Source organism: Pelmatolapia mariae, linkage group LG16_19, assembly GCF_036321145.2.
Source record: "Pelmatolapia mariae isolate MD_Pm_ZW linkage group LG16_19, Pm_UMD_F_2, whole genome shotgun sequence".
In the NCBI taxonomy this organism is placed as follows: Eukaryota; Metazoa; Chordata; class Actinopteri; order Cichliformes; family Cichlidae; genus Pelmatolapia; species Pelmatolapia mariae.
In genome coordinates, this window is record NC_086241.1 from 15,784,298 (window position 1) to 15,810,700 (window position 26,403).

The window sequence follows — 26,403 nt, forward strand, 5'->3', positions numbered from 1 at the left end:
CCCTTGAAGCAGCAAGAACAAGAAACTGAGGCTACAATTCGCACAGGCTCATCAGAATTAAGCAGTAGAAGATTGGAAAAATGCTGCCTGAATTTGGTTTAAAGGCTTGAATCCACCCTGGTTTCTATCAATTGTTTGTACTTAATAGTGTAATGGTGAGGGGGATATTTTTTTTGGCATGCTTTGGGTCCCTTAGTACCAATTGAGCACAGTTTTAATGCCACATATATGTGCATCCCTTTATGTCCATCTTATGCTGGTTGCTTCCACAAAATTCAAATAATGTCAAACTGGTTTCTTGACCTTAACAGTGAGTTCACTGTATTCAAATGGCCTCCTCAGCCACCAGATCTCAATCCAATAGAGCCCCGTGGGGATATAGTAGAACAGGTGATTGGCATCATGGATGTGCAGCTGACAAATCTGCAGCAACTGTGTGAACGTGGACCAAAACCTCAGAGGAATGCTTTCAGCACTTTGTTGAATCTATGGCACAAAAAGCAAGGCAGTTCTGAGGGCTAAAAAGGGAGTCCACCTGGTACTAGTTTATTTACCTAATAAAGTGGCCATGTAATTTAATGGACATTGAATGAATGGCTTCTCAGATACAATTTTTCTCAATGTTAGCCCACTGAATTAATTTAACCTGTAAAGATTTTTCTTTGTTTTCACTTGTGTGCTACTCAGTTAAGTCAGTGACAGACTGATTGGTAGACCCAGTGCTGAAAGTCCCAAGACATCACAGCGAGCGCATGCACCGATATATCTGTGTGCCCGTGTGCATGCGCGTGCACGTGCGCATGTGAGTGTGTGTGTCCGTGCTTTTACTGGAGCGTGAACAAGTCAAAGCTTTCCCTGTGCCATTTGCTCATGAGGAAACATCAGCCATGCTGCTTTATTAACATACATCCAATTATTATCGCACACAAACACATATGGATGCACCGTGCACACACACACGCACACACACATTGTCCTTTGAAACATTATTCTTTGTTCTCAATGGCTGGCGCTCTGAAAGCTGGCTGCAGGGAAGACACTTGCCTCTGTGTATCACAGACCTCGGCCTTATGTAAAGTGTCTGTTTATTTTGCAGACATCCCAGCGTTTTCATTGTTTTTTAATGAGCATGCGAACTCCCTTGGTGTCAACATGTAAGAAAGAAAGAATCCTTGGACATGTTTGGACAAACTAACACGACAGCATTTGGAGAGTCTGAAAGATGCTGCACGCAGTTTGATGTGCATTTTTCCTCAGCAGCTGCCTAAAGTTGTCCTTTGTTACTGTGAGACAACCAAATACAAAGCAGTTTAAATGTATCCATTCACTGTATTTTAGAAAGCAATATTTCTGCTCAGTAACCTGAATGCAACTAATTTTAAAGCAAATTTCTTTTTTTAGGCGTAGACAGTTATGCTTCGATTGTGCATGAAATGATGAGTACATGAATGAGGACAGAAAGCTGAAGTATAAATCATGCTTTCCTCTCTAAGAGATTCACACATGAGTTGCTTCTATTCCACCCATCAATATCCTCCAATGAGGCTTTTCCTAAAGGCCAGCTTTGGACAGCTGGGAATGAGAGATTGGAGCTTTCACAGAAATCCCTCTGTCTTCAGTGTCTTATGAGGCACAAACTCTAACAGCTCAGCCTGCTTCTGTGATGTACAGAAAACAATAACAGCTGTAAGACTGGAGGCACAAATCTGCAAACTCTTGGAGCATTGTGTACCTTTTGACAATACAATGTGTCTAAATCTGGAATTTTAAAACATTTTTTTGTTTAAAAGTTTTGTTTGAAAGGCAGGTTGGACCTTAAGCTGAGACACTAAGGACGGATACAGTAGCATCTTTAACGGAGATCCCCGTACTTTCTCGGATAATTACTTATTTGAAGAGATTTGTATATTTTATATTACAAAGTTGGAAAGGGAGCTGTTACATATCAAAATTTGCATTGGATAAAGCCAGGCTTCATTTTGGTGGCACAAAGGGGATTTTTCTATATCTTTTTACCACTCCATAAATCCAAAAATACTGTCAACAGACACTAAAAACTAAATTTTTTCCATGTTTTCAAGAATAAAACATTCTATAAATCAGACCAGACTAAGTGGCATATGGACAAACCAGACTGTAAAAAAGTTCAGGACATAGAAAGCTGGAAAAAAAAGTTTGATAAAATAAACACCTAGGAAAAAGCCCAAAATGTTATTTTTCAAAAGACCTTTTTCTATATAAATGTATCTTTTTGCAATTTCTGAGAATGGTCTCTATTTTCTTTTCATTTATTTCTTAGCTGCTTATTGGATGTGTCATATAACATTTAAGGGTCCCTCTGTTTATAGCTGATGGCTGTAAATAAGTGTTTTATTTTGAGTGTTAACCAAAGGCTGACAATCCCTGCAACACATTATTGACATTACCAAGCTGCTTCTAGTTTGGATGATGCAACATGAAATTACTTGATTTAAATACTGCAATTAAGCTACTGCGATATTGTGCTTACAGTGAAAGTTAATGATATGTCTAGCCGATCCACAGCATTCAGTTTACGTTATATTTCACACTGTTTTTTTGACTATGTGTGTGTTGCTGGTATTTAGCGATGTTGGAAACCACCTTTCTACAGCACCCAGTGACCCAACACCAAACTAAATATATCAGGGACAAACATAGAGTCTTGGAAGCTTTGCCTGCCCAATACTATAAACTACTTCAAGGTCCAAAATGAACATCTAATCTGTGCAGAGCAGCACTAAAATGTCAAAAAATAGACATGTTGGCATGGCAGGTAGAAAAGATGATCTTTATTTATGCCCCGAGCAGAAGCTTTTGCATTATTTCATGTGAGTGGTAGCTGGAGAGATATGAGATCACAGTGTCAGCCTGAAAGTAAGCATAGAAATTTCGAAGACATTTAGGAAAGATTCATTTTGATCTGATGGAAGAAGCCTCACAAGGATCTCTGCTTTCTGTTCCTTCTGTCTGAGATGCGGTAGCATGTTTGGCATTTCTTTACAAAAATTACAAAAATTCTACTTCAGCTTTTAAACTGTTTTGATGTGAGGTGGAGTTTTGTGTGAGAAGGTTTCTTGCTGTAGGTTTGAAGCAAAAAGATGGCAATGACTCGATTTCAGACTTGTTCTGCCCCATTTTCCAAAAAAGAAGCAGCTCCAGGGTCTTATTCAATTTGCAAAGTGTTTAAAAACCAAAGGAGAGGTATTTCTGAACCCTCTGGTGCCGATTAACAGTTAACCACTATACCCTATCCTCCCTGCTGTAATTCTGCTGTCCCCCTTAAGAGCATATACATAAAGATAAAGAAGTATGCATATTCTTATCTATGAAAGATTGTTGTGTCCATTAGAATTATCTACTCCTGTCATAGAGTGTTTCATCTGCTTTTTTGAAAAAATAAAATTACAAATCTATGAATATCTTGTATGTGCTGTGTGTAAGTCTCTGCAGGTCTGAGAATTAGAACTTGCCTTGTTTCCTAGAAAAAGCTCTTCAACCTCTGATTCATTGCTTCTCATTAACAATTCATGTATCACTCCTCATTACAGCCATTAATGTGTCTTTTTTTAAAAAGCATTTTTAGGTTATCCAGGCATTGTATAGCCGTACTAGCACAGCACCATGAAAAAGTTCACTTCGCATAATATTAATAATAAATAACAGTGGTGATAAGACACCAACAGTTGCACACTGCAGGAAGATCAGGGATAACATGACAGAAAATGAGTTTTGATCATTTACTTTTGGCTCATTCCTAAGTAATATAACTGTTTTTGATGATTTCCTTTTCTATAATGTGACAGCAAGTTAAAAATCTGATACATTTGGCTTGTTGCTTCCTGAATACTACATCATACTGCATACTAATGGCCCACACAGACTGGCAGAACTCATATAGGGCATGCTGCGTGGTTTGCTGCTGCATCTGCAAGCTGCTTTGCATCCTTCCCCCGGGTTCTACTTTTAATGCTGTGCTTGATTTAATCAATATCATATTATTTTCATTGGGTTTACATAACAAAAATGACGTTTTTGAATAAAGACCTTGGCTCTTGAATCTTGAATATATAATTACTGCTGATGGTAATAACAGACTGATTTTGGCAATAGTGGTCCTGACAGAACTAACTATGGTGACATGCTTTTTATATACACACACCAGCCACTGTATTAGGTACACATCTTTAACTGCTTGTTAGCACAAATATCTAATCAGAGAATCAGAATAGGGAAGAAATATGAATGTGGTATGGTTGTTGTTGGAAAACAGGTTGGTCTGAGTATTTCAGACTCTGCTGATCTACTAGGATTTCTTTGCAGTTTGCAGATTCTTAGCAGTTCTTTGGGCAAAAATGCATTTTTAATGCCAGAGATCAAAAAGCAAAGAAAGCAAAAGTATCTGAAATAACCACTTGTTACAACCAATGTTTGCAAAGGAGCATTTTTGAATGCACATGTCCAGCCTTAAAACAGATGGACAGCAACAGAAGACCTTACCTTGTGCCACTTCTGTCACCTAAGAACAGGAAACCGAGGCTAAAGGAAATGCTGCCTGGTCTAATGTGTCTTGATTTTTCCTGTGATATTTGGATGATAGGGTCACAATTTGGCATAAGCATCAGGAAAGCATGGATCTAACCTTGCTTTTATCAATGATTCAACCTGCTGGTGTTGTAATGGTGTGGAGGATATTTGCTTGGCACAGTGTTTGCCCTTTAGTAACAACTGAGTATCATTTAAACAACACAGCCTACCAGAGTATTATTACTGCCTTTGGGATGTTGTGCAACAGGTGATTCATGGATGTGCAGTCAACAAATCTGCAGTAACTGTGTGATGCTATCATAGCAATATGGACCAAACTCTCCAAGGAATGTTTCCAGCACCTACCAGTTTATAAAGTTTACTCAATTCAAATTTGCAACTAAGATATACTCGAGACTCTAAACATCATAACTAGCTAATTCGGCATTACTGTGTCACTGGTGATTTAGACTCAGTACTGCGGTGCCTAGGGAGTCTCAGAGACCTGATATCATGACTGCACACTAACTTGCTGAAAGAAGATGGGAAAAAGTCAGCTAAAAAAAATTGCAGTAATTTTTGTTTTCAGTTGCCACTGTTTCATAGTTTTTAAGGACAAACCAAAGGAAATACAAAGAGCTGGCTGGTGGGTGTGCTGTGCGCCTGGTATAAATTAAGTTGTGCAATGTTTTGTGGCCTGTAAGAGACCTTGGTTGTCAAAGATGAAAGTCTCTCTGATAAAAAAAACAAATAGCTTGCTCTCATATTTGGCAGCCTCTGTCTGCCACCAATAAACAACATGTGTCAAAGACACATGTTGTTTATTGGTGGCAGCCTCTGTCTGCCACCAATAAACAACATGTGTCAAAGACACATTGTTTACATTGTTTTACTCCTGCACTACTCAGTCCAGATTGAAAAGAGTGCAATTTAAACATTATAATTTGCTGACTGGAATAATAAAGATCATTTTCCATCCCTCGTCATCACCATTCCTTATATTATATCTTTTTGTAAACTAGCCATTTTATTTTTAAGTGTTATGTTCCTGATAGGCTGGACTAGTGTGTGGCTTCCATCAGCGTTACCAGGTGGCCTGCAGTCAAAAGAGTGATACTATCTGTGTGTAGCACAGGCAGCCACACACAGAGCAGCGACTATCGGGAGGTTCGCAAAGCTGCTGCTACTCTACATGACACCACAGTGTACAGGACTCTCAGAGCTCAGATGGTTTCTTAAAATATGGCCTATCAAACCTGACATCATCTTTTAGGCATGTTCTGCTTAAGGTCTGCATCCCTCATCTGAGCTTCTGCTTACTGCGTTATAACACGTGTCTTGCGATGACAGAGCAAATCAAAGCAAATCATTCAGAAAGGAAAAAAAAAATCACAAAACACCGACTGCTATAACTGTTGTACTTTTAGCCAGACAGCTATAGTAGTTTACATTCCTAATTTCGTGGCTATGGAGGCAGTCCTATTCATCACTTTAAATGGGAAGCTAGTTAAAAAAAAGAAAGGAAATCTGGACCAGGATAAAAGGCTTTTCTTTGTAAGTGTGTGAATCTTTTCATAGGCTCACTTCTAATGGCATCTGACGGAGATGTGGCTCATTGTCATGCACCCCATGGTGCTACCAGCCTGTGGTCGGCATGCAGCGCTCACTGATGTGAGCTACACCAAGACTGGAGAGAGGATCAAAATGAAAACACTGGTTTCAATATTCTTACAGAATACAGTGAAATAAGTGCCATCCAAATGATCCAAGTTATGGATGAAACCACATGGTACAGATGAGACGTATGCATATTTATCAGCAGCTGCGTAGCATAGAGCAATAAAAAAAATGGAAATTCGCAGTAAATGTTATAATTCACTGCTACATATGCACATATATTGTTGCAAATTTATGAGTCATAACATCTCTTAATTAGCAAGAGCAGATTTCTGCACATTTCTTAATGCAATCTATAAAATGGCAAAGGGCTGTTTGCAATACAATTATTGCAATAAAATCTGAAAGTGCTTTCTGTGTGTTATATTTGCTTAGATTTGTCACACTATTTACCACACAGGAAACCGCTTTGATTGAGGATTTATGGTCACATTTTGACACATTTGCTGTAGATATTTGTGTTCGTATTGTTAAATAAATAAAGCCGTCATTTGGCTATGACATTATGTTTTTACAGTCTTCAGATCGTCTGAAACCAAAAAGCGCTTCAGTATAGGCGTCGCACAGTACATCAGACAGAAATGTCTGTCAGCCTTTGTGAGTGTGACATTTTCTTTGTTTCAGAAATCTAATTATTTTGTAATGTAAACAGCTCAGAGGCTTTTCCTCTGGGTCTCTCACTTATTTAATCAGGCACTGTGACAAAAAGCTCAAAGATATTTACAGCAACAGCCTGGGTGAGTAGTTGCAAGAGCAGAGAGGTTTACAAATTCACACTTTAAAACTCTCCACCAAACACTTGTGTTGGCGAGGTGCCACTTCTCAAGAGGAAGCAGCCAGTGGTTTAGTGCCTTGCTTAAGGGCATGTTGATGTAAGTCTTTCAAAAAGATGAGAGCGTTCACTTACTTAGTCTGTCTTTGTTGCATGTAAATTATTCTTTTTTGTCAAGTCTGTGCAACATCCCAAGTTACTACTCGCTTTCCCCATGTTCACGTATATATCTGTATACTTTGAGTTGGTTCTGGCCATACTTTAATAGTCAGTGATGCCCACGGACCTGGACAGTTGCACATGTCTTGTTTTGGCTATGCACCCCAGCAGACTGGATTAGACTGGATCAGATTTAAGATTTAATCTGTTGGTGCTATACTGAATAACACGGGAATTTGTAGCCTCATCTGCCACACTACTCAAAAACATGTACTGTGCAGCTGGAAATGGCTACGATCCCACCTGAATGATTTATTTTCACGGGGGGGAAAAAGTAGAAACATGACCAGCAACAAACACTAGCTCACAGAATTTCTACATTTTTTCATTTGTTCAAAGTGTCTTCCAGCACTGACATAGTAATTACTGTCCATTTACTGTACAAAGTGTTTGTGAGGACTTTCTGCAGAAAAAGAGACTATCGATTTACACTGATCTATTTATTCTGGAGACATGTGGACTCTGTTTGAACTGTTCTACAGCCAAAAAAGTGTCCGTCTTTCTTTCTTTCTTCTTAACATGTAAAATCCTGTAGTTTCGGGTAAAAATCGCTTCTATTTGCCAGTGCTGTCAAGTCTTCCTGTGCGCATGTGTGTGTGTGTGTGTGTGTGTGTGTGTGTGAGAGAGAGGTGGAGTTTAATATGCTTCCTTTCCTTTTGCTCTCACTGCATGACTTAACCCTGCTATGGATCACAGAGACATGGCTTCAAGCTGAATAAATCAGGGTCATCGTGAAAAGAACACGAGACCTTGAAATATCTCTCAGATTCTCTTGTAGCCCTTTCTTGCTCTTTTTAAGATCTGACAGTAAACAACTGGGAGTAGATGCAACTTTACTATCATATTAGCCGCACTGAAAAATTGATTTAAAAACATTTTTTAATTTTTTTTTTTGACATTTCTTGTGTGATTTTGTGGAAGCAAGAACCAAGAGTGCCTCTTTAAAAAACAGCTGGTTGGAATTGCAGGTATGAGTTACACATGCTGAGCACGAAGAGGGTCGTGCTGGTCTCAAACTCTGACCCACCATCCACGAGTACCAGTCAGGCTGGCGCCACCGTCTGCAGCTTGGCCAAACAAGATGAGCTGGTGGGATGAGAGGTGTCTCCTGTCGTATTTATGGCCTCCTTAACCCTCCTTACCTTAACAAATAGCATTACATCACTGACCCTATTTCAGACCAACCGCAAAGCACAGTGCATGGCCAACACATTTCAACACTGTTTAACTGTCACTTGAATTTGCACCTGCCTGACATCCACTTTGCATCGCGCTGCGGGATTATCAGGAGCAGTGAATAATAAGAGATCCTCCACGTATTTGTTGTGGATTTGTCTGTGCATAATTCTGCGTATCATGACAGGCGGTGGCAGCTGCTGGAGTATGCAGTGCACTCTAATACAAAGTGATGATGATGATGAAACCAGTGTGACCTGATTTATTAGTACCCAAGCATCGGCAGGGGAGTCACAGGAAGTATTTCCATATGGATTTTGGGGGGGACTTGACATGGGAGGCTTGGAGGCCTCACTCTCTAAAAAAAAACCCAAAAAAAAAAACCCAGGTCCATCCTTTGCATGTGGGCGGAGGGTCTAAAATAAAATCAGCTGTCACTATCTGCTTGTTGGACAGAAGTGAACACATAACACTGGAGCTGGTCTCCATCACTGACTGGGATTTGCTTTTGGGTTGGACAGACCCCGCATGCCGAGGGTGCAGTGGCCTTTCTTTTGGGATTTTACTTGCTGAGTTTTTATTTTATTGTTTTTATAATTCACCATCTTCCTTCTCTGGTAGGTAATGAACAGTCTCGGGGAGGTATTTGTGTATGTGGAATGAATACATGATTGATTTTGACTTAAGAAATTCTGAATGTATAGAAAATTTAATGTGATACAGAACATTGTTACGTCTCTTTTTGATACCTGCAGAGGAAACTATGGATTTGTGTTTTTTTGATTCAACACATCAATATTGCCCTCATGCTGAGCACCTTTTCACTCAAAACACAGGACACTGGGCCAAAATATAAATCAAACCGTGACTAAAATGCTGAATTAACGCTGAGGATTTTTTTTATTAGCTCGAGGGGAGAATACATTCATTACTTTAACTAATTCCAAAGAGACGAAACTCTGAGCTGCTAAGCTGTTTGTACCAAGGCCAAACCCTCTAGGAGATATGTTGCCAGCTGAGTGATGAAAAAAGGGAATACTGAGGAGTAGTTGGGTATACACTGATGTGTATATATGGTTTATCTTGATGTTTTTGTAAAGGAAAATCTCGTCCCCCATAGCTTTCCTCTATATTTCAAAGAGAAACATGACCCATCACACTTAAGTTTAAAATAGGTGTGATTTATTTTTGCACGGCGCCGAGATTACTTCACTTTCTTGTTATTTGAGCTCTCAGTCAGTGTCATGAGATAGCCTAAGCATGTTTTTTCTACAAATTTTTTGTTCCTATACCGTAGTGATTTAGAGTCAATGGGTCTATGCCTTGGAGGTATTTCAGTGGATTTTTTTGTTTGTTTTGTTCTGTTTTTTCAGTTTAAATGCTATAAGTTGAGATTTGAAGTAACAGGAATAGCCTAATTTAAAAGTATTTTTAATGCACTAGCTCATTTACATGTTAACATTCCTCCAAGGCTAAAATAGTAGACTGGTGAGCTACAGATCAAAAATAGTCAGCAGGGAAAATAAACAAATATACTAATGGAAAAACTAGTCATTAAAAAATGCAATGATATTTAGTTATTTACTCACAGATTGCCATATTAAAGAAAGTTTATCAGCCCACAATGAGCTTGCATATCTGAATTCCTGTTCTCTGGAGCTTGGGACTTGCATAAGAGATACTTAGGAAATGTGTGTATATAGTTATTAGAATAGGATGCTTATATAATCATAATTCATCAAAGCAAAATCTTTGTGTTGTTAGTTTTATTTCAACTTCCATTGTTAGTAATTGGTCATTATATGAATATTTTGATGTTGGACTTTCAACTGTACAGCTATAAAAATGCAGAATCCATCCTTCTTATTTCCACATCCACAGAAATGAGGTGTGAATGCTTTCTATGTCCCAGACATAGAAGGCATGCTGTTTGTCTTTTCAGCAGCGTTGCTATGTTCAAGATATTATTTTGTTTCTGGAGGCTAATAACGTTCCCAATATAAAACATTTGTAAGTTACCAGGTTATACATAATAATAACTAACACGGCTCCAGTGCACTCATGTTGCACTCCTGTTTTGACCTGATGAATAATGTAAGTGCTTTTAAAGGGGGGTAGTTCATTAATTAAAAGATACAATAACTTTTCTGCTTATGATCCTCTTAAAAATTCATTGAGATCTAAGTGACCATTTCAATGCACCACCATACACCTGAGGTACACTTCATTTCTGTTCCACTCAGGAGCCATGGGCCAAAATGACAGCAAATCATGATGATGAAATCCACTTTATAGAGCTGTTTATTTCCTTTTAAATAAATCCTGCACATCCAGCGAGTAACTTGATGTCAGGCAACAGGTGTGCAAATGTTTTAAAAGACGTCATTTGTGGGAACACCACCTGCATCGCAGCAGTCCCCTGTTGTCTCCAAGAATATATTTACAAATGAATGATTTTATGTGCGTTCAGTTGGAAATACTTGTACAATATTTCCTAGAAGATCAATATATAATCCATGTATATACAACTTAAATTTGTATATTTATACCTAAACTCTTGTTCTTTATGCACAAAATGACAGGACAATCGTCAAAGCTTTAGATACTTTTAATACTGCTTTAACTGAATTTTTTGTAGCGTCACTGTGATGTCATGTTACCCTTTAATAATTTGATGACAGCAAATAAAACACACAAATAGCAAATTCTTAAACAGTTGGCTTCTTGTGCCTTAGCTGCTGGCAGCGAAGTTTTAACCAGGGCAGGACTTCCTGTAAGATTTAAACCAGAGGAATCGGGATTCGCTCTGTGGACTCAGAGGTCATCCCACCAGTCAAGCGTGAGGCCATGTACCAGGCAACTGTCTCCAAGCGGGCAGACAACACCATCCCCAGCGGGGTACTTCAGCTTCTGCATGGACATGTCTCAGCATGTAGCTATAGTACCTGACAGACCATGTGGTATGAGTAATTAGAAACTACGTTTCTGTAGTCAGTTGTATTGCTTTTTTTGCTTTCTTGTTGGAGAGTCTCAAGCCTATGCAAGGAACCAGTTGCTGTACAGTGACTGTGCTGCACTGAGCTGGTATTCCCACCATTATTATTGGCGATGCCATGCCATATTAGTGAAAGACCAGTGCAAACATTTATAAATAGAGTGGAAACATGAGACTGCCATTGCAAGGCTTACTATAGAAAAAATGTTCAAGAAAAGCAGTATTATTGTTTGCTTTACTTGGCAAAAGCTTTCACAAATTGTCATGACATTCTAAAACAATTACATAAACAGAACATAAGTTTGTGCCCGCCTTTGCGTGTGTCTGCAGCCACAAAAAGCAAACCGCATTAGCTACACCACGTTTGACGGCAGTCTGTGCTGCATGCATGCCAGACAGAATAACCCTATTAAGCAGCCGTTTGATTTCAGGTCATGTAGGAGTGGAGGCAGCTAACGATATTTCCTGCTTCATTAGGTCATGCAGGAGTCGGGGGTCTGTTCCCTGCCTGGGGGACTTGCAAGTGTGAGGAAACAATTTGAGACCCAGGAAACTGCATCATCACATAATGTAACCCAGTTTCATTTCCATCACAGAACCGTGCAGGTACACATTACGCAGAACAAAGCATTACTTTACTTTCATCAGGCTGATACAAAAAGCATGAAAGCAATGCCTATGATTAAATCATTAGAACATTTTCTCTGACCTGAGCTGTTTCCGTTTTCCATCTGCATCACTGCATGAGGAACTTTGCAAGTAAAAATTCATAATTCAGACTGAATGTTAACAGTGAGGCTCTTAGTATCTCTTGTTGCACGAGTACCAAAGTGTGTGGGTTTAAGTTACAGACACTGCTTGACATTTTTAACAGCTTCCATGAAAACCTCCCGGGCATTTTCACTTATGCTGTAGCTGCTTTTGCTAGATAGAAACTTAGAAACTTTGCAAAGCAATGGATTTTTTTTCTTTTCTTTTTTTTGCTATAGAAGAGCATGAGCGAACAGCTTGGCACATTCTTTGTCATCTTGCCTCCATCTGTGATTCATCATTTGAAAGTGCAGTAAGCAATCTGGTCCAACATCTTCTCTGCATGGTATACAGTTGTGTGCTATTATACTCTGGTTGGATGGAGTTGTAGTGGAATTAGAATGGAGTCAAGTCACATCTGTGGCCATGACGAGGACAAACATATATTCATGTAGATGTGTGTACATGTGGCATGTGCACAGTTTCACCTTGTTTGAATGCCATGCCCTTTCTCTTCACAGGAAATGTCCCATTCAGAGGTGACAGAGTCAAGTGACACCAGGCAGGTCCTCCCAGGCAGTCAGCAGCTAAATTTCAATCAAGAAATGATGGTAAATAATCATTCCACTCACTGTTTTCTTGCAGGCAGTGCAATAAGGCTCGCTAATGATCTAAACTCATTGATTGCTTTGTTGAGTAAAAACTGTAACTAATAGAAATCAGTCTGACTGGTGTAATAAATGTGTGTTTAGTAGTCTTTAACAGCTTGAGCGGAGATTAAAAACATTATTTTTAGTGGAAAAATGTGCAGGATGTGAAGGATGATGCTTACTTATTACATTTCTGTCTATCTCTGTGCAGTTTCTCCCCTAATTTCTCTTTACCCGTTCCCATTTTAATTGCTCACAGGTGTCATATAGCGACAACAACTTGGCATCCACTTATGAAAACCATCAAAATGAAACAGGTAGTAATGCCTTTTCTATAGGCTTTTCTGTATCAGCTGTCACTACTGTGCTGATTAAAGCCTTGCCTTTGTTGTTTTTGGCTGTGCTGACTTTTAGAAGAGGAGTTTCCCAGGTACACAACAAAAGAACTGAGGGATCACTTTGAAAGAACAATAGAAGAGGCCGCGCCACAAAAACCAATTAAGGTAATGATTTGCACTTAACTATTAAGAACATGAAATTAAGGAATCTTTACTTCGGACTGTTTAATTGGAACTTGGAACTGTTACATTTTTTAAAGTTACATGAAGTTAAAGCTGTTTAATTCTACAGATTGGGCTGTTTAATTGTCAAAAATACAATGGAAGCATTACTTTATATGTTTATTTATTTAAATGTAAACAAACAAACAAACAAACAAACACCAATGACAGTAAGGCTCTGCAAGGGGTTGGAGGTATACAGTCTCACTCCCGCAACATACCACTGGAGTTTCTGCCTTTATTCTTTAAATGCTTAGAACTGATCTGCTGTCGAGAACTGCAGAAAATAAACATGATCTTGTATTCTTGACATATTAAATGAATAATGTGACAAGGCAATAAAAGTCTGCAGATTTTGGCCATTTGAATATTTTTAATATGAAGCAACAGCAGTAGGAAAAGTTCTGTTTGCATTATCAGTAAGCACTGAGGCAAATAACTGCTGTAGGAGATCTACAGAAATGCTGCAGTCCTGCATACATCTCCATGTTTAAGTTGAAGCAACCAGAATCCAGTGTGGCAGTGACAGACTCTGTCACTACATTATAACACTACAGGGAGAGACAGTTGCTAAAAAAAATATAAGCAAAATAGAATATTTTTGGTCAAAATATTGATAATAGTACTGAGAAGGTGGTTGATTTAACATCTTTAGGTATAGCATTAACTCTTCTTAGTGATTCCTATGCTTGAGGAAAAAAAAAAGATGAACATCACACAGTTCCATTTATTCTAGTAAACTGTCAGTCTGCTGTGTAAGATTATGCATGCTTGTCTTTCATGATCAAATTTAGCTGCAAGTTTCACAACTCGGTGAAGTGTAATTTATATATACAAAATCATGACAGTTTAAAGGAAAGACCTACCCCTTGACCCTGACAATATGGGAACCCAGTCACTTTTTAGGTCCACTTGTCCGCTTGGTGCAGGGTGAGGAGAAAATTTTTCCAAGAGGCCATTCCCAGGTTCTCATGTGGCCCCTTGGAAAAAAATTATTGCTCACCCTACCTTTAATGAAATGTGTCAGTACAAAGTTGTTCTGAGTATTCATGTTTATAATATGATGATTTGTTCTTATCCTGATGGGAGTGGTCTGTACCAGGATGGCAGTGTTCCCTTCCATATGTTCAAGAGGGGTCATACAGTGCTTTATTGAAATGCATGGAGATGATGTCAATCATATATCTTGACCCAATTAAATAACAGAACACTGACTCACCTAAGATCCTAGATGCTTTCTTTTCAGTAAATATGTCACTTATCTGTAATTCCTAGTTTGATGGATCATTTACCCGTTAATGTCATTTTTGTTCCTTGTAAAGACTGGATGTGACATCAGTCGATCAAAGTGGTCCTCAAGTGCGACTCAAAACAACATAGTGGCTAGTGAGGTGTGTGAAGCATCCCATACTGAAGAAATGCAAGACACAATGGTTGCAATGATGGATTATGAGGACTTTCCACCCCCACCAGCTGAGGATTCTGACTACCTTCCACCCCCACCTCCAGACTTATTACAAATGCCACCAGACAGCGAAAATGTTCCAAGGTACCAATATGCACATGAACCAGCAAACCCATCCAAATACCCACTCAACAGAGAGGCTTACATCAAGCAGAGAAGTATGAATGAGCTGAAACGTCTTTACAAGCACATTCACCCTGAGGTTCGCAAGAATATTGAGAAAGAGTACTACATTGATTATAACGAAACCGAGAACAACCAGGTAGAGAGCCAGGAGTACATGTATGAAGATGATGTTGGCAGTCCTGATGATATTAATGATGAAGAATATGCAGAATGGGAGGAGATCCTTCCCGGGGACGTGCAGGCAATGCGTTGGAAGTTTGAAAATAAGCCACTGGATGCCATCAAAGATGAAACTCCTGATGACGATGAAGACAATAAGAAAATAACTGAGCAGGAAATCATTCTGGGAAAAGATGTAAGGCGAACAGCATGGATGTTTGAGACCAAGCCAATGGATGAGCTGGGCTCACAAAACACAAATTCCACAGAATACAGAAACAAATTTAATAAATTTGATAAAGGAGATGTCCGCGCTGCAGCTTGGTTGTTTGAAACTCAAACTATGGACACCCTAAACAAAATGCATAAAGAGGAGGATTTGACGAAGGAAATTGTATTCACAGAGGAGGATGGAAATGCTACCATTTACATGATTGACAATAAATTCATGGGAGTCCTTGGGCACACTGAGACCATTGATGAGAGCCACCTGCTGTGTCTGCGGTCAGTGTTAGAGGAGATTAATGGAGATGTGAAAACAGTAACAAGTACATTTGACACTCAGTTCAAATGTATTATTATGGGACAATCAAGTCAGATGCTGGAGATTAAGTCTGTGCGCAAAATTGAAACTGAATTGGAGAGCTCAATTGCTTCACGTTGGCTTTTTGATACCCAACCTCTGGACATCACAAACAGAGAAAATGCTCCTTTGAAACTTGTGTGTAGTCTTTCCATGGAGGACAGCAATAAAGGAGACTGGGGCAGGTGGCTGTTTGAGATAAAAACATTAAATTCTCTCAGTGAGTTGGAAAGCTCACAAATGGAAACGACAGAGATCATGGGAGCTGATGTGCGCAAACACTGCTTAGTGTTTGAAACACAGCCAATGGATTCTCTGAAAGATGACTCCAATGCCAGACCTCAGTCTATCGAGGAGATTATCGGGGGCAATGTTAGATCTGCAAGGCACTTTTTTGAAAGCAGCCCTCAAGCAGTCAGGAAGAACTGCCCCGAGGTTGGAAAACTTAAAAAGGCAGCAATAAGTGAAGAAATAAAAGGGGATGTGAGACACCAAAAGTGGCGCTTTGAGAGTCAACCTTTAGAGGACATAAGAGAAGCGAAGAAAGAGGTCACTCGTACAGTGAATGTCGAAGATGACCTCACACAGGAGGACGGCACAAGCTGCAGGGCAGATGTACGCAAGAACTGTTGGGTATTTGAAACCCAGCCAATGGATACTTTGAAAGATGATGCAAATGCACGCCCTTTGACTAAAGAGGATGTCGTTGCAGGTAATGTCAAATCAACCAGACATTATTTTGAAACAATTCCAGCAGAAGAGTTAAAGGAGTTGGCAGAGGTGGGAAAACTGAAAAAGACTGTAGAACTTAATGAGGAGAAGGGTGATGTTAGACATCAGAAATGGCGGTTTGAAAGCCAACCTCTGGAGCAGATTAGAGAGGAAAAGAAAGAAGTCGTCCGAACAATTGACCTGGAAGAGATTGATAAAGTGGATGTGTCAAGCTACAAGCAAATCTTTGAGAGCACAGATTTAAACAGCAGGAATGAGTCTCAAAAGATTCTAATAGAGGGAGTTACATCTGGCTCTGTGAAATCAAATACAGAATTGTTTGAATCTACTCCATTGTATGCCATGCAAGACAGCGCAGGTCACTTCCACGAGGTGAAAACAGTGCGTCGGGAGGAAGTTGTTAGAGGAGATGTAACAACATATAAATGGATGTTTGAAACAAAACCGATTGATCAGTTCGATGAAAGCATCGACAAATATCAAATTATCAAGGGCATATCCAAACAGGAAATTGAGTCGGGTGATGTTAAAACTGCAAAGTGGTTGTTTGAAACACAGCCTCTTGACGCTATCAAGTACTTCAGCAACATTGAAGATGAAGAAACTGTGGGTTCAAGTAAACATATTGATGTTGTGAAAGGTGATGTGAAAACCTGCAAGTGGCTATTTGAGACCAAACCAATGGACATCTTGTATGAAAGAGTGGAGGTAAAGGATGAAAATGAATCTGAAGAAATGTATAAGGGGGATGTTAAAACCTGCACTTGGCTTTTTGAGACGCAAGCACTTGATGCTATCCATGATGAGACAGAGACAGTTCTGAACACGCGCACTGTAAAACAAGAGGACATCAGCGGAAAAGATGTAAGAATGGCTTGTTTTCTCTTTGAAACAGAGAAACTGGAGAACCTCACTGGAGAGGATATGGGAGCTTTTAAACGTGTCACAGAGATAGACATTGCATCTGGAGATGTGTCTAGGATGAAGTACATTTTTGAGAATCAAACATCTGATATCACCACTTCTACATCTGAGGAAGTGATGCAAAAGCTCAAGAGAGTTCAGACCGAAGACATACAAAAAGGAAATGTTGTGAGCTGCAAATGGCTCTTTGAAAATCAATCCATTGATGCCATACACGACAGTCAAGCGCAGACGATGAGCAGCCACACAGTGAACGACGTACAAGGAGGAGATGTGGATAAGGGTCGTTTTATTTTTGAGACCTACTCCCTAGATAAAATTCAGGAGGTTTCCTCTGACGTGGACACAGAGCTGAAGAAAATCCAAAAAATCGTCTGTGATGAGGAGGAGAAGGGCAATGTAGGAAATTACACAATGATGTTTGAAACTCAGCCCCTTTATGCCATCCAGGACAAAGAGGGCCACTACCACGAGGTCACCACTGTCACAAGTGAGGAGGTGACACAGGGAAATGTTGTAGGAACACGATGGTTGTTTGAAACAAAGCCCCTCGATGCTATCAAGGACACAGATGAGGTTTATATAATTAAATCCGTCACACAGCAGGATGTGCAAAAAGGAGATGTCGTCTCTGCTAAATGGAAATTTGAGACACAGCCTCTTGACAAGATTGCTGAAGAAAAGAAGCCTTTAATAAAAACAGTAGAGGACATTCAAGGGGGCGACGTAAGAATGAATAAACATCGCTTTGAGTCTGACACTTTGTCACAGGGATGTGTTCGAACTGTTAATGTGAGTGAAATTCAAAAAGGTGACGTCAGAACTGCTAAGTGGAGATTTGAAACTCAGTCCATTGACAAAATCAGAAGTATGAGCTCTGAAAATTTGATTGAAACTGTTAAAAAGGAGGAGACTGCAAAGGGAGATGTTAAACATTCAGTCTGGCTGTTTGAGAAAAATCCTCTTGACCACATTAAAGAGGCAGATGAGGATGAGGAGACAAACATCCCTCAAGAGGAGATCCCCAAAGCAGATGTAAAGACAACAACTTGGCTCTTTGAGACGACACCAATTGACGACTTTAATGAGACAAAAGTGGAAAGGACGGAAATCCTGGGCAAGAGCGTCAAGGGAACTCTTGAGGAACTTTATAGTCAGAAAATGGTGAAATCGAAGGGAATTCTCATTGAAACTGATGAAATTGGTGACGTTAGGATGGCAAAATACCAGCTAATGAACAAGCAGGCTCCTGAGATTCAACGAGAGGAAGTAATCAGGGGAGATCTGCAGACTATCATGATGAACCTACTGAACAGACAGGAAAGACAGGAGCAGCAGATAGTCATAGATTCAGAAGAGAAAGGTAATATCAGCTCAACAGTACAGCAATTATTTAGCCAAGAAAGAGTTAGCACTGTTGAAAAGGAGGAAATAATACGCGGTGACATCCAGGAGGCTATAAACAAACTTTTCAGCGAGGATGGATCAGCAAAACATGGAATACTCATCCAGGAGGATGAAAAAGGAGATGTACAGATGACATTATATTCGCTTCTAAATAAACAAGAAAATGTTTCTGCTGAAAAAGAGGACATTGTCAAAGGGGATATAAAGAGTGCTCTTCAAAGGCTGTCCAGCCCAGACAAGTCAGATCAGGCAGTGAAGATAAGGGTAGATGACACTGAAAAGGGAAATGTCAGCTTTTACTCTACGTGCATTGAATCTGGGGCTGTGGACTATCTTAAACAACTCCATTTAGAGTCTGATGATCCTCCGTCTGAAACAGCAAAAAAAGAAGTGATTGTTGGGGGTGACATCAAGGGCACAAAACTCATGCTTGGCTGTAATCAAACTCAAATTGAGCGTACAGTTGAGGATGTTATACCGGGTGATGTTCACAACACAGTCAAAGTTTTCATGTCAGAGCCAACTGCCTCATTGGAAAGGATCCAAAAGGAGGAAATTGTGAAAGGTGACTTAAGAGCTGCTTTGAATTCATTGTCTGAATCAGTGAATCAGACAGTCATTGTAGAGAAAGAGGAGGTGGTGAAAGGCAACATACCGAAAGCTCTACAGTGTTTGGAAAAGGCTCAGAATAGGCACAAGGAGGTGGAGAAGCCAGATATCATACCAGGAAATATCAAAGGGACTCTAAGATCTCTTGAGAAATCAGCAACATCAAGAGTTGAAACTGTTGTTGAGGATTTAGTTGCCGGAGATGTGAGGGCAACGATGAAATCTCTGGAACTGGCGAAGCAAGTAGTGAAGGAAATTGAAAAGGAAGAAATTGTGAGGGGTGATATTCAGACAGCAATGCAAAGTCTACAAGATGCATCCAGTGAGATGAAAAAGTGTCAACAGGAAATAGATGTTCAGGGTGATGTCAGAGGGACGATTCAGCTCTTCATGGAGTCCCCACCTACACAGAGGGTGCAAAGAAGCTCAAGCCTCGAGGGTGATATAAAGGGTGATGTCAAGATGTCAATTAAGTCATTATATGAGACTCAGGAGCAAAGCCAGCTGGAGAAAGAAGAAGTGATAAAGGGGGATGTAAAAGGCACTATTAAATCACTGCTAGAAACAGCGCAGCGTGAAACTCCAAAAGTCCGGCTGGGAGCATATAGAAGAGTTAGAGTCAAGCAGAGCCCACCCATTAAAAATCTTAAAACTGATGCACAAAGAAACATACAGAAGATTAAAACGGTAAATCTTGTTGAAACACCAAAAGAAAATCACACCATCTCCAATGAAACCATTACAAAAACATACACTATGGAGCAGTCGGCTCAGCAATCAACAACTGTTGTGGACCACAAAACTATTACCCAAAATCACGGCATCAAAACATTAAAGACAGAGTTTCGTAACCTTAAATCTAACCCAAAGGGCATGATAAAACTTGGTAAAACCAAAGTCAAAACTGATGTTTACGTCTTACAACCAAAAGCACCAGAAGCTGATCTGCCTCTCCCATCGCCGCCTCCACCGGTGATAGATACTGACCTTCCTCCTCCTCCTCCTAGTCCTCATCCTCCTTCCGCTGATACTGACATCGATCACCTCCCTCCTCCACCACCACCACCACCGCTAACTACTGAGCAGGACTTCCTCCCACCTCCTCCATCTCAACAAGAACTCGAGAGCATGCCAGCACAACCAATTCATCCTTCACCAGCAAAGGCAAAAAAGATGACAGTCAAAAAAGTAAAAGCTCCCGTTTTGCATCCAGTACCAAAGCTGGAGCCTAAAGTAGAACTCAGCAAAACACAAGAGGTGGCAACAACTTCTGAGAAACAAGTGGAAATGAGCCAAAACACATTAAAAACAACAACAACAACAACAACAACGCATACATCAAAAAATATTTTATATGAGATCCCTCCACCTCCAGAGTCACCACAGCCATTAAAGAAAATTTACATTGCTCCCATGAAATTTACTCCTCCGCCATCTCCTCCTCCTTTTATGAGAGGGAAAATGAGCAAATTTAACACACCGTTAATAAAAGCTGAAGAAAAGTACCGGAAGCTGAGGGAGGAAAACACACCACCAACCACTCCATCACCCACTTTTATATATGACTCAGTCACCTCTGCTCTCCAAATGATTTCCACTGAAGATGCAGAGCAGTCAAATGGCATCAGCTCAGAAATCACACAGGGCAGCAATGCAAAGATACCAGTGAGTGTTCATTCAGAGTCACTGTCATGTAATCTATCTAAGCAGATCATAGCCACAAATCCAACACGGAGTAATGCAAGTGAGAACATCCTCACAGATTCCACAATTTTATCTTCTGCTCAACAGCAAATCGCCTCTAACGAGTCTTCCAAGGTTGTCTCTCTTCAAAAGACCACATCCACTTCAGCTGTTAGACAACAGATGCATACAACTATGCAGAAAACTGTTTCCTCAAAACAGTCTGCTCAATCTGTCAAGGTGGACAAAGTGCAGACAAAAGTAATTGACGTTGCAAAAACAGACAGCACAGCTGGTCGTACAAAGAAAGACTTGAAAAGTCAGAAAACAAAGGTGTCCAACAAATCTGAAGAAAAACAAGATGAGAAAACCACTGCCCAGAAACCTGACATGGAAACAATGCATGACCTATCCAAAAAGGAAACCATAACTTCAAATAAAAATGTAAAGGAATCCAAATCATTGGACTATATTAACAAGAACAAAGCTGATCCTTCACCTTGTAAGAAAGAAAGTGTTCCCAGTCAGCTAACGCAAACAGAAACGGCAGCTACTAATGCAAATGTTAAAACAGGCAAGCCAAACCAGAAGGTGAAAAAGAGCAATAAACAAGAAAAGCAAGCAGAGATAAAATCGTCCAGTGAGACTGAGAAACAGAGTGTTTCACAAGATTTCAAAGTGGAAGCTGCTGAGGTGAAAGTGATCGTTGAACCCAAAGACATAAAGACAGAGTTAAAGCAGGAGATTAAGAAAGTTACTCCCTCTCCTCCTCCTCATCCTCCCCCTGCTGGTGTTGCTCCACCTCCTGTTACTGTAAGTACTGACAACCAATCAGAAACCAACAGCACAAATCCAGCGAAGAAGAAAAAGAAGTCAAAAAAGTCTAAAGGAGTTGCACAGTCAGGTCAAGGTAAAGATATTCTCACCGACTCAAAGACAGAAGTTATAGAAACCAAGAAAACAACATCTGAGAACACTCAGCAAATGCAAAAGACAACTGCAGTCACCCAGATTCACAAAGTAGAGCACATAGAAGTCAAGAGAAAAGTCGTTACCACAGACAGCACAGATGATCGGGATTCCACACAGCAAAAAACTGTTCAAAAGCATGTAGAAGGATCTGAAAAGACAGGTTTGACAGCTACTCAGCAGAGTGGGGAAGAACCACCAAAAGAAAGTATGGATGTGCCAATTACAGTGACAGGCGAGTCAGAACAAGATGAACCGATTAAGTCCACAATAGCACAAACAGAGGAATCTCAAAAGCAGGAGGTCCAAGTGTTAATCTCTCACTTCACAGAGATGCAAAAGGCTTCAGAAAAGACCGATGCAAAATCTGCAAAGAGTTTGCTCAATCAGGAAAGAAAATGTGAACTGGAGGGATCTGGAGATGCAAGGGATGCTCAAAAAAGTACAGATATTGTTTCCAATGTAAGGAGATTAGCAGAGGCCAAGCCAATAGATCTAGAAGATGAAACCAAGGACAGGCGTGAAAGTGAGCCGGCATCTGAGAGAGTGGTTTCTGGTGCAGCATCACCAAAAATATCCAAGATCAGCATCGGTTCAGCCAAAGTTGAGAGCCAAACCAAGAAAGAATCCTCACATGAAAAAAAGAAAGAAGAAGTGAGTCTGTCCAAGTCCGTCGACCTTCGAGCTCCCTCACCCTCACTCAGGACACGTTCTCCCTCACCGACATTCATCACCATCGAGTCCAAACGGAGAACTGACTCACCCCAGAGAGTGACGCCGTCACCCACCCTCCTGCACAGGCCACCCACACCTCCCACGCCGCCGCTACGCAGGTGTGACACTCCAACATCACGTATCACTAGAATCACACCTTCTCCAACTTTTGACAAAGCTGAAAATTTGGTTCGACTTAAAGACACAACAGCCAAGCTCTCGCGTGGCGTCACCCCACCACCGCTATTTCCCAGCCCAATCCCAGAAAAGAAATCTGAGATTGTGGAGCCGCCTGCTTCATTCCATCGACAAATCAAAACCGAGTCCCAGGTTATGGAGGCTTCAGGGATATTGATGGCAACAGAAAAGCCCCGAAAGAGTTTATCCGAGGAAGTTCTGCAGGCTTGTGTTAATAATACAGCAGTAGAGGATAAAGGTAACATTTCTCAAGGTTTGAGTGCAAATGAAATACAAAGTAAGTCTGAGACCCATATGCCATTGGGTCAAAATGACCCACATCTTGCTGAAGCTTCAGAATTATCATCTGCATCCGTCAAAGAGAAGAAAGAGTTTTTTGAAGAGGCTCAAAAAGCAGGAGTTAATAAGATCTATGTGCGCAAGGAACCGATTGCTATTCCTGAGCGACTGGGCCCAGACGTCAGTGAGTGTGAAGCAGAAAATAAGAACAAAGAAAAGGATGAGCTTCCCAGGGCTGACTTGTCGAGTCTTGTAAACAAATTTGCATCACCAGAAGAGAAAACATATATCAGAAAAGAGCTTATCCCACTCACGGAGCGCCTTCACAATGACTCCAAAAGCAAAGATTGTGACAAAGAGAAAGCAGACGGCCTGGAACAGGAAATGCCAGCTTTTGACATCCAGGCTATTAAAAATGTTTTTGAACTCGGTGAGCAAAGTTCTTTATTCAGAGACGAGATAAAGGATCAGGAGGAGCTTGTGTCAAGCCTGAGTGAAACAACAGCAGACACTTCAAAGCAAGAAAGTCCTCAAGAGACAAAGGGAGGCTCAAGGCAGAGCACTCCCCTCCCTGTGCAGAAAAATGAGGTAGGAACTGTGCCAGCCGAACCATCAGCCCTCTCTGAAACCGAATCAATCACAGAGCATTTCTCACATCTTGATGAATTTGGTAACAAGGTCACCGGAACAAGGACAGCTGTCACTGTGCACTCTGAGAGTGTGTCAACCCTACCCAAAGCTCCTTTCTCCTATGCTGATGCAGTGAAAAGAAAAGCTGCTGCAGCGAGGCGAACAGAAACATACGATGAAGACGCTACAGAGAAGTTGCTGAGGAATTTCCATAAAACATGGACGGAGAGCGAGACAGTCTTCAAGAGTCTTGGATACACTGTTTCTGAGGAAACAACGTCGCAAGTTGTGTCGCACCAGACGAAGATTGCCTCATCTGGTAAAAAATGTGTGGCATGAAACAGCAGAAACTAATGGCATGGATTACAGATGGCTTTTCTTTACAAATCAATTTGTGCCGCTGTGTTGGAAAAGTATCATTTCTACCTGCTGTATTGTTTGGATTATGCAGGCAAGCTGCATTGTGAAATGGTCCAAAATTTACTCTTTAGATTTGAGTTCATGTGCATCAATTCTAATCTTTTTTTGTGTGCATGGGCACGAAAATTGCTTCTAACACAGGATGACATTAGGCAATGAGGTAGCATAGTTCATCAAAGTGGTTTAAAAAGTAGTGCAGATTGTTACAACAGTGCAAATCTCATGTCCATGTAGACAAACAAATAGACCACATTTCTGAAACCCATCTGAGTGTGCTAACATGCTCAAAATAGCAATGCTGGCATGATGATGTTGTTTTATTTGTTTCCTGCTAACAAGAGCAAAACAAGAGTGCAGCTCAGGATGACACAAATGTTTTTGGTATTGCATCTGCTTGATCATAAACCAAAAGATTATATGAAGTAAAAAATAAAGGCTTTTAAAGCTTTTCACTAACTATGCTTAAGGACAGCTTAAGTGCTCTTTGTTATAACAGATTATCACACGGGGATGTATGTCAGTGTAAATCCATCCAATCTATTCAGTACAATAAATGCACTGAAAAATGTTGCAATGCAGTGCGCTTCACATTTAATCACTTCAAACATCAACATGACCGGGTTACATTAGGTCACATAATAAGAGAGCGCTTTGCTCTAAAGCTTTAGAAAAAACCCCAGAAGAGTGTGTGTGTGTGATAAATTGTTTGGGAAAAGCATAATTCATATGTTCATGCTACATTTTGTAAAGGTAAGCCAGTGGTATGAATACACTATAGAGTATTTTGCCCGAAAGTAGTCACAGACTCTGTTAACCCTGTAAAGCCTGAAACATGAAACAACTGCCAGAATTTGTCACATTTTTTGAAACTGGAGCATTAATTAAATGTTCTGACAAAATAAAAATTTTGAAAATATAGATCAGTTCCCATATATGAGTTTAAGTAAAAAAAAAAAAAAAACATGTATCAACTGTGATACACTTGGGAATACAGGGTTAATCTGCAATAGAGATACATGGACATCTCTGACTGCACAGGTGAATAACACTAAATCCTAACAACCACTAAACCATTTGTGACTACTATAAAAAAAACTACATTCAACATGTGACTACTCTTAAGAGTATTGTGCTGCTTTTGTATTAGTTTAACTGTAATAAAAATGTTCGATTATGAGGCAACCCAAAGACTGTTCACGATATAACCAATGTGAATTATATCTCCTTGAAACAGGTTCGAGTTCTGAGGTCGGAGCTGTGCACGGTGTGCCGGAGGAGAGCCTATCCGATGGATGCTCTCATAGTGGACAAAAAAAAGTACCATAAGTCCTGTTTCTGCTGTGAGCACTGCAGGAACAAATTAAGGTAAAGGGTGCCATTCATTCAAATAAATGTTTATAGGGGCTTTTTGAGCAACTGCAGTATTGGTAAATGCATTAGTGTTTTAATGACAACATAATGGTTGCCACCATGTCTATAACATACAGTATGTATAGTATATAGTTTTCCAGTCATCCTGTAAAGGAAAAATCAATAAAGTAGGACTTATGGCTCTAAAATGACATTAAAATAACTGTTAAATAATTGATGTAGTGCATCTCTTAACAGAAGATTTTTCATTTATCGTGTGTAGCCTAGGAAATTATGTCTCACTCCATGGACATTTGTACTGCCTACCCCATTACAAACAACTCCTGAAGTCCAAAGGGAACTATGATGATGGACTCGGGCAGAGACCCCCCGCAGGAAGTGGTGGACCTATCCCCTCAAATCAAAAACTTGAATGGAGATATTCTGTGAGCAGCATGAGTTCAGTAGAGAAAGCACACAGTGTTGAAAATGAAATGACAAAAACATTTAGTGAAAGCAAACCACACTGCAACAAAATATCTGTAGTTTGGCCCCCACAGGCCAATCCCCAAAAGAAAGCCTTTAAAATAGAGGAAGACATTCAGCTAACTAAACCACAGTGGCCCCCTCCAGAAAGCTCCCCTAAGTCACCCAAACAGCAACACAGAAAGACTGTTCCCCGGAGTGTTCTTTGAAATAAAGTCGCCCAGAGTTTAGTCTAATAAAACCAAAGAAGAGGCACAAAAGTCTAAATGGTGCAGTAAGAGGAAAGAACTGTCCCATAGGTATAATTAAGGAAGGGTTTGGTTGA

General features: G+C 40.2%; 1 protein-coding gene across 1 annotated transcript; it reads left to right on the forward strand.

Annotated features, from left to right (window-relative positions):
* The first annotated feature begins 11,236 nt into the window (after positions 1-11,236).
* xirp2b (xin actin binding repeat containing 2b) lies at positions 11,237-25,939 on the forward strand. Its single transcript, XM_063499321.1, has 11 exons — positions 11,237-11,287; positions 11,862-11,990; positions 12,656-12,745; positions 13,044-13,101; positions 13,199-13,287; positions 14,667-21,476; positions 21,540-21,731; positions 21,771-23,094; positions 23,167-24,141; positions 25,477-25,607; positions 25,876-25,939. Exons 1-10 carry the CDS (start codon positions 11,237-11,239, stop codon positions 25,566-25,568), a joined length of 9,810 nt encoding a protein of 3,269 aa, XP_063355391.1. The 3' UTR covers positions 25,569-25,607; positions 25,876-25,939.
* Positions 25,940-26,403: the final 464 nt, after the last annotated feature.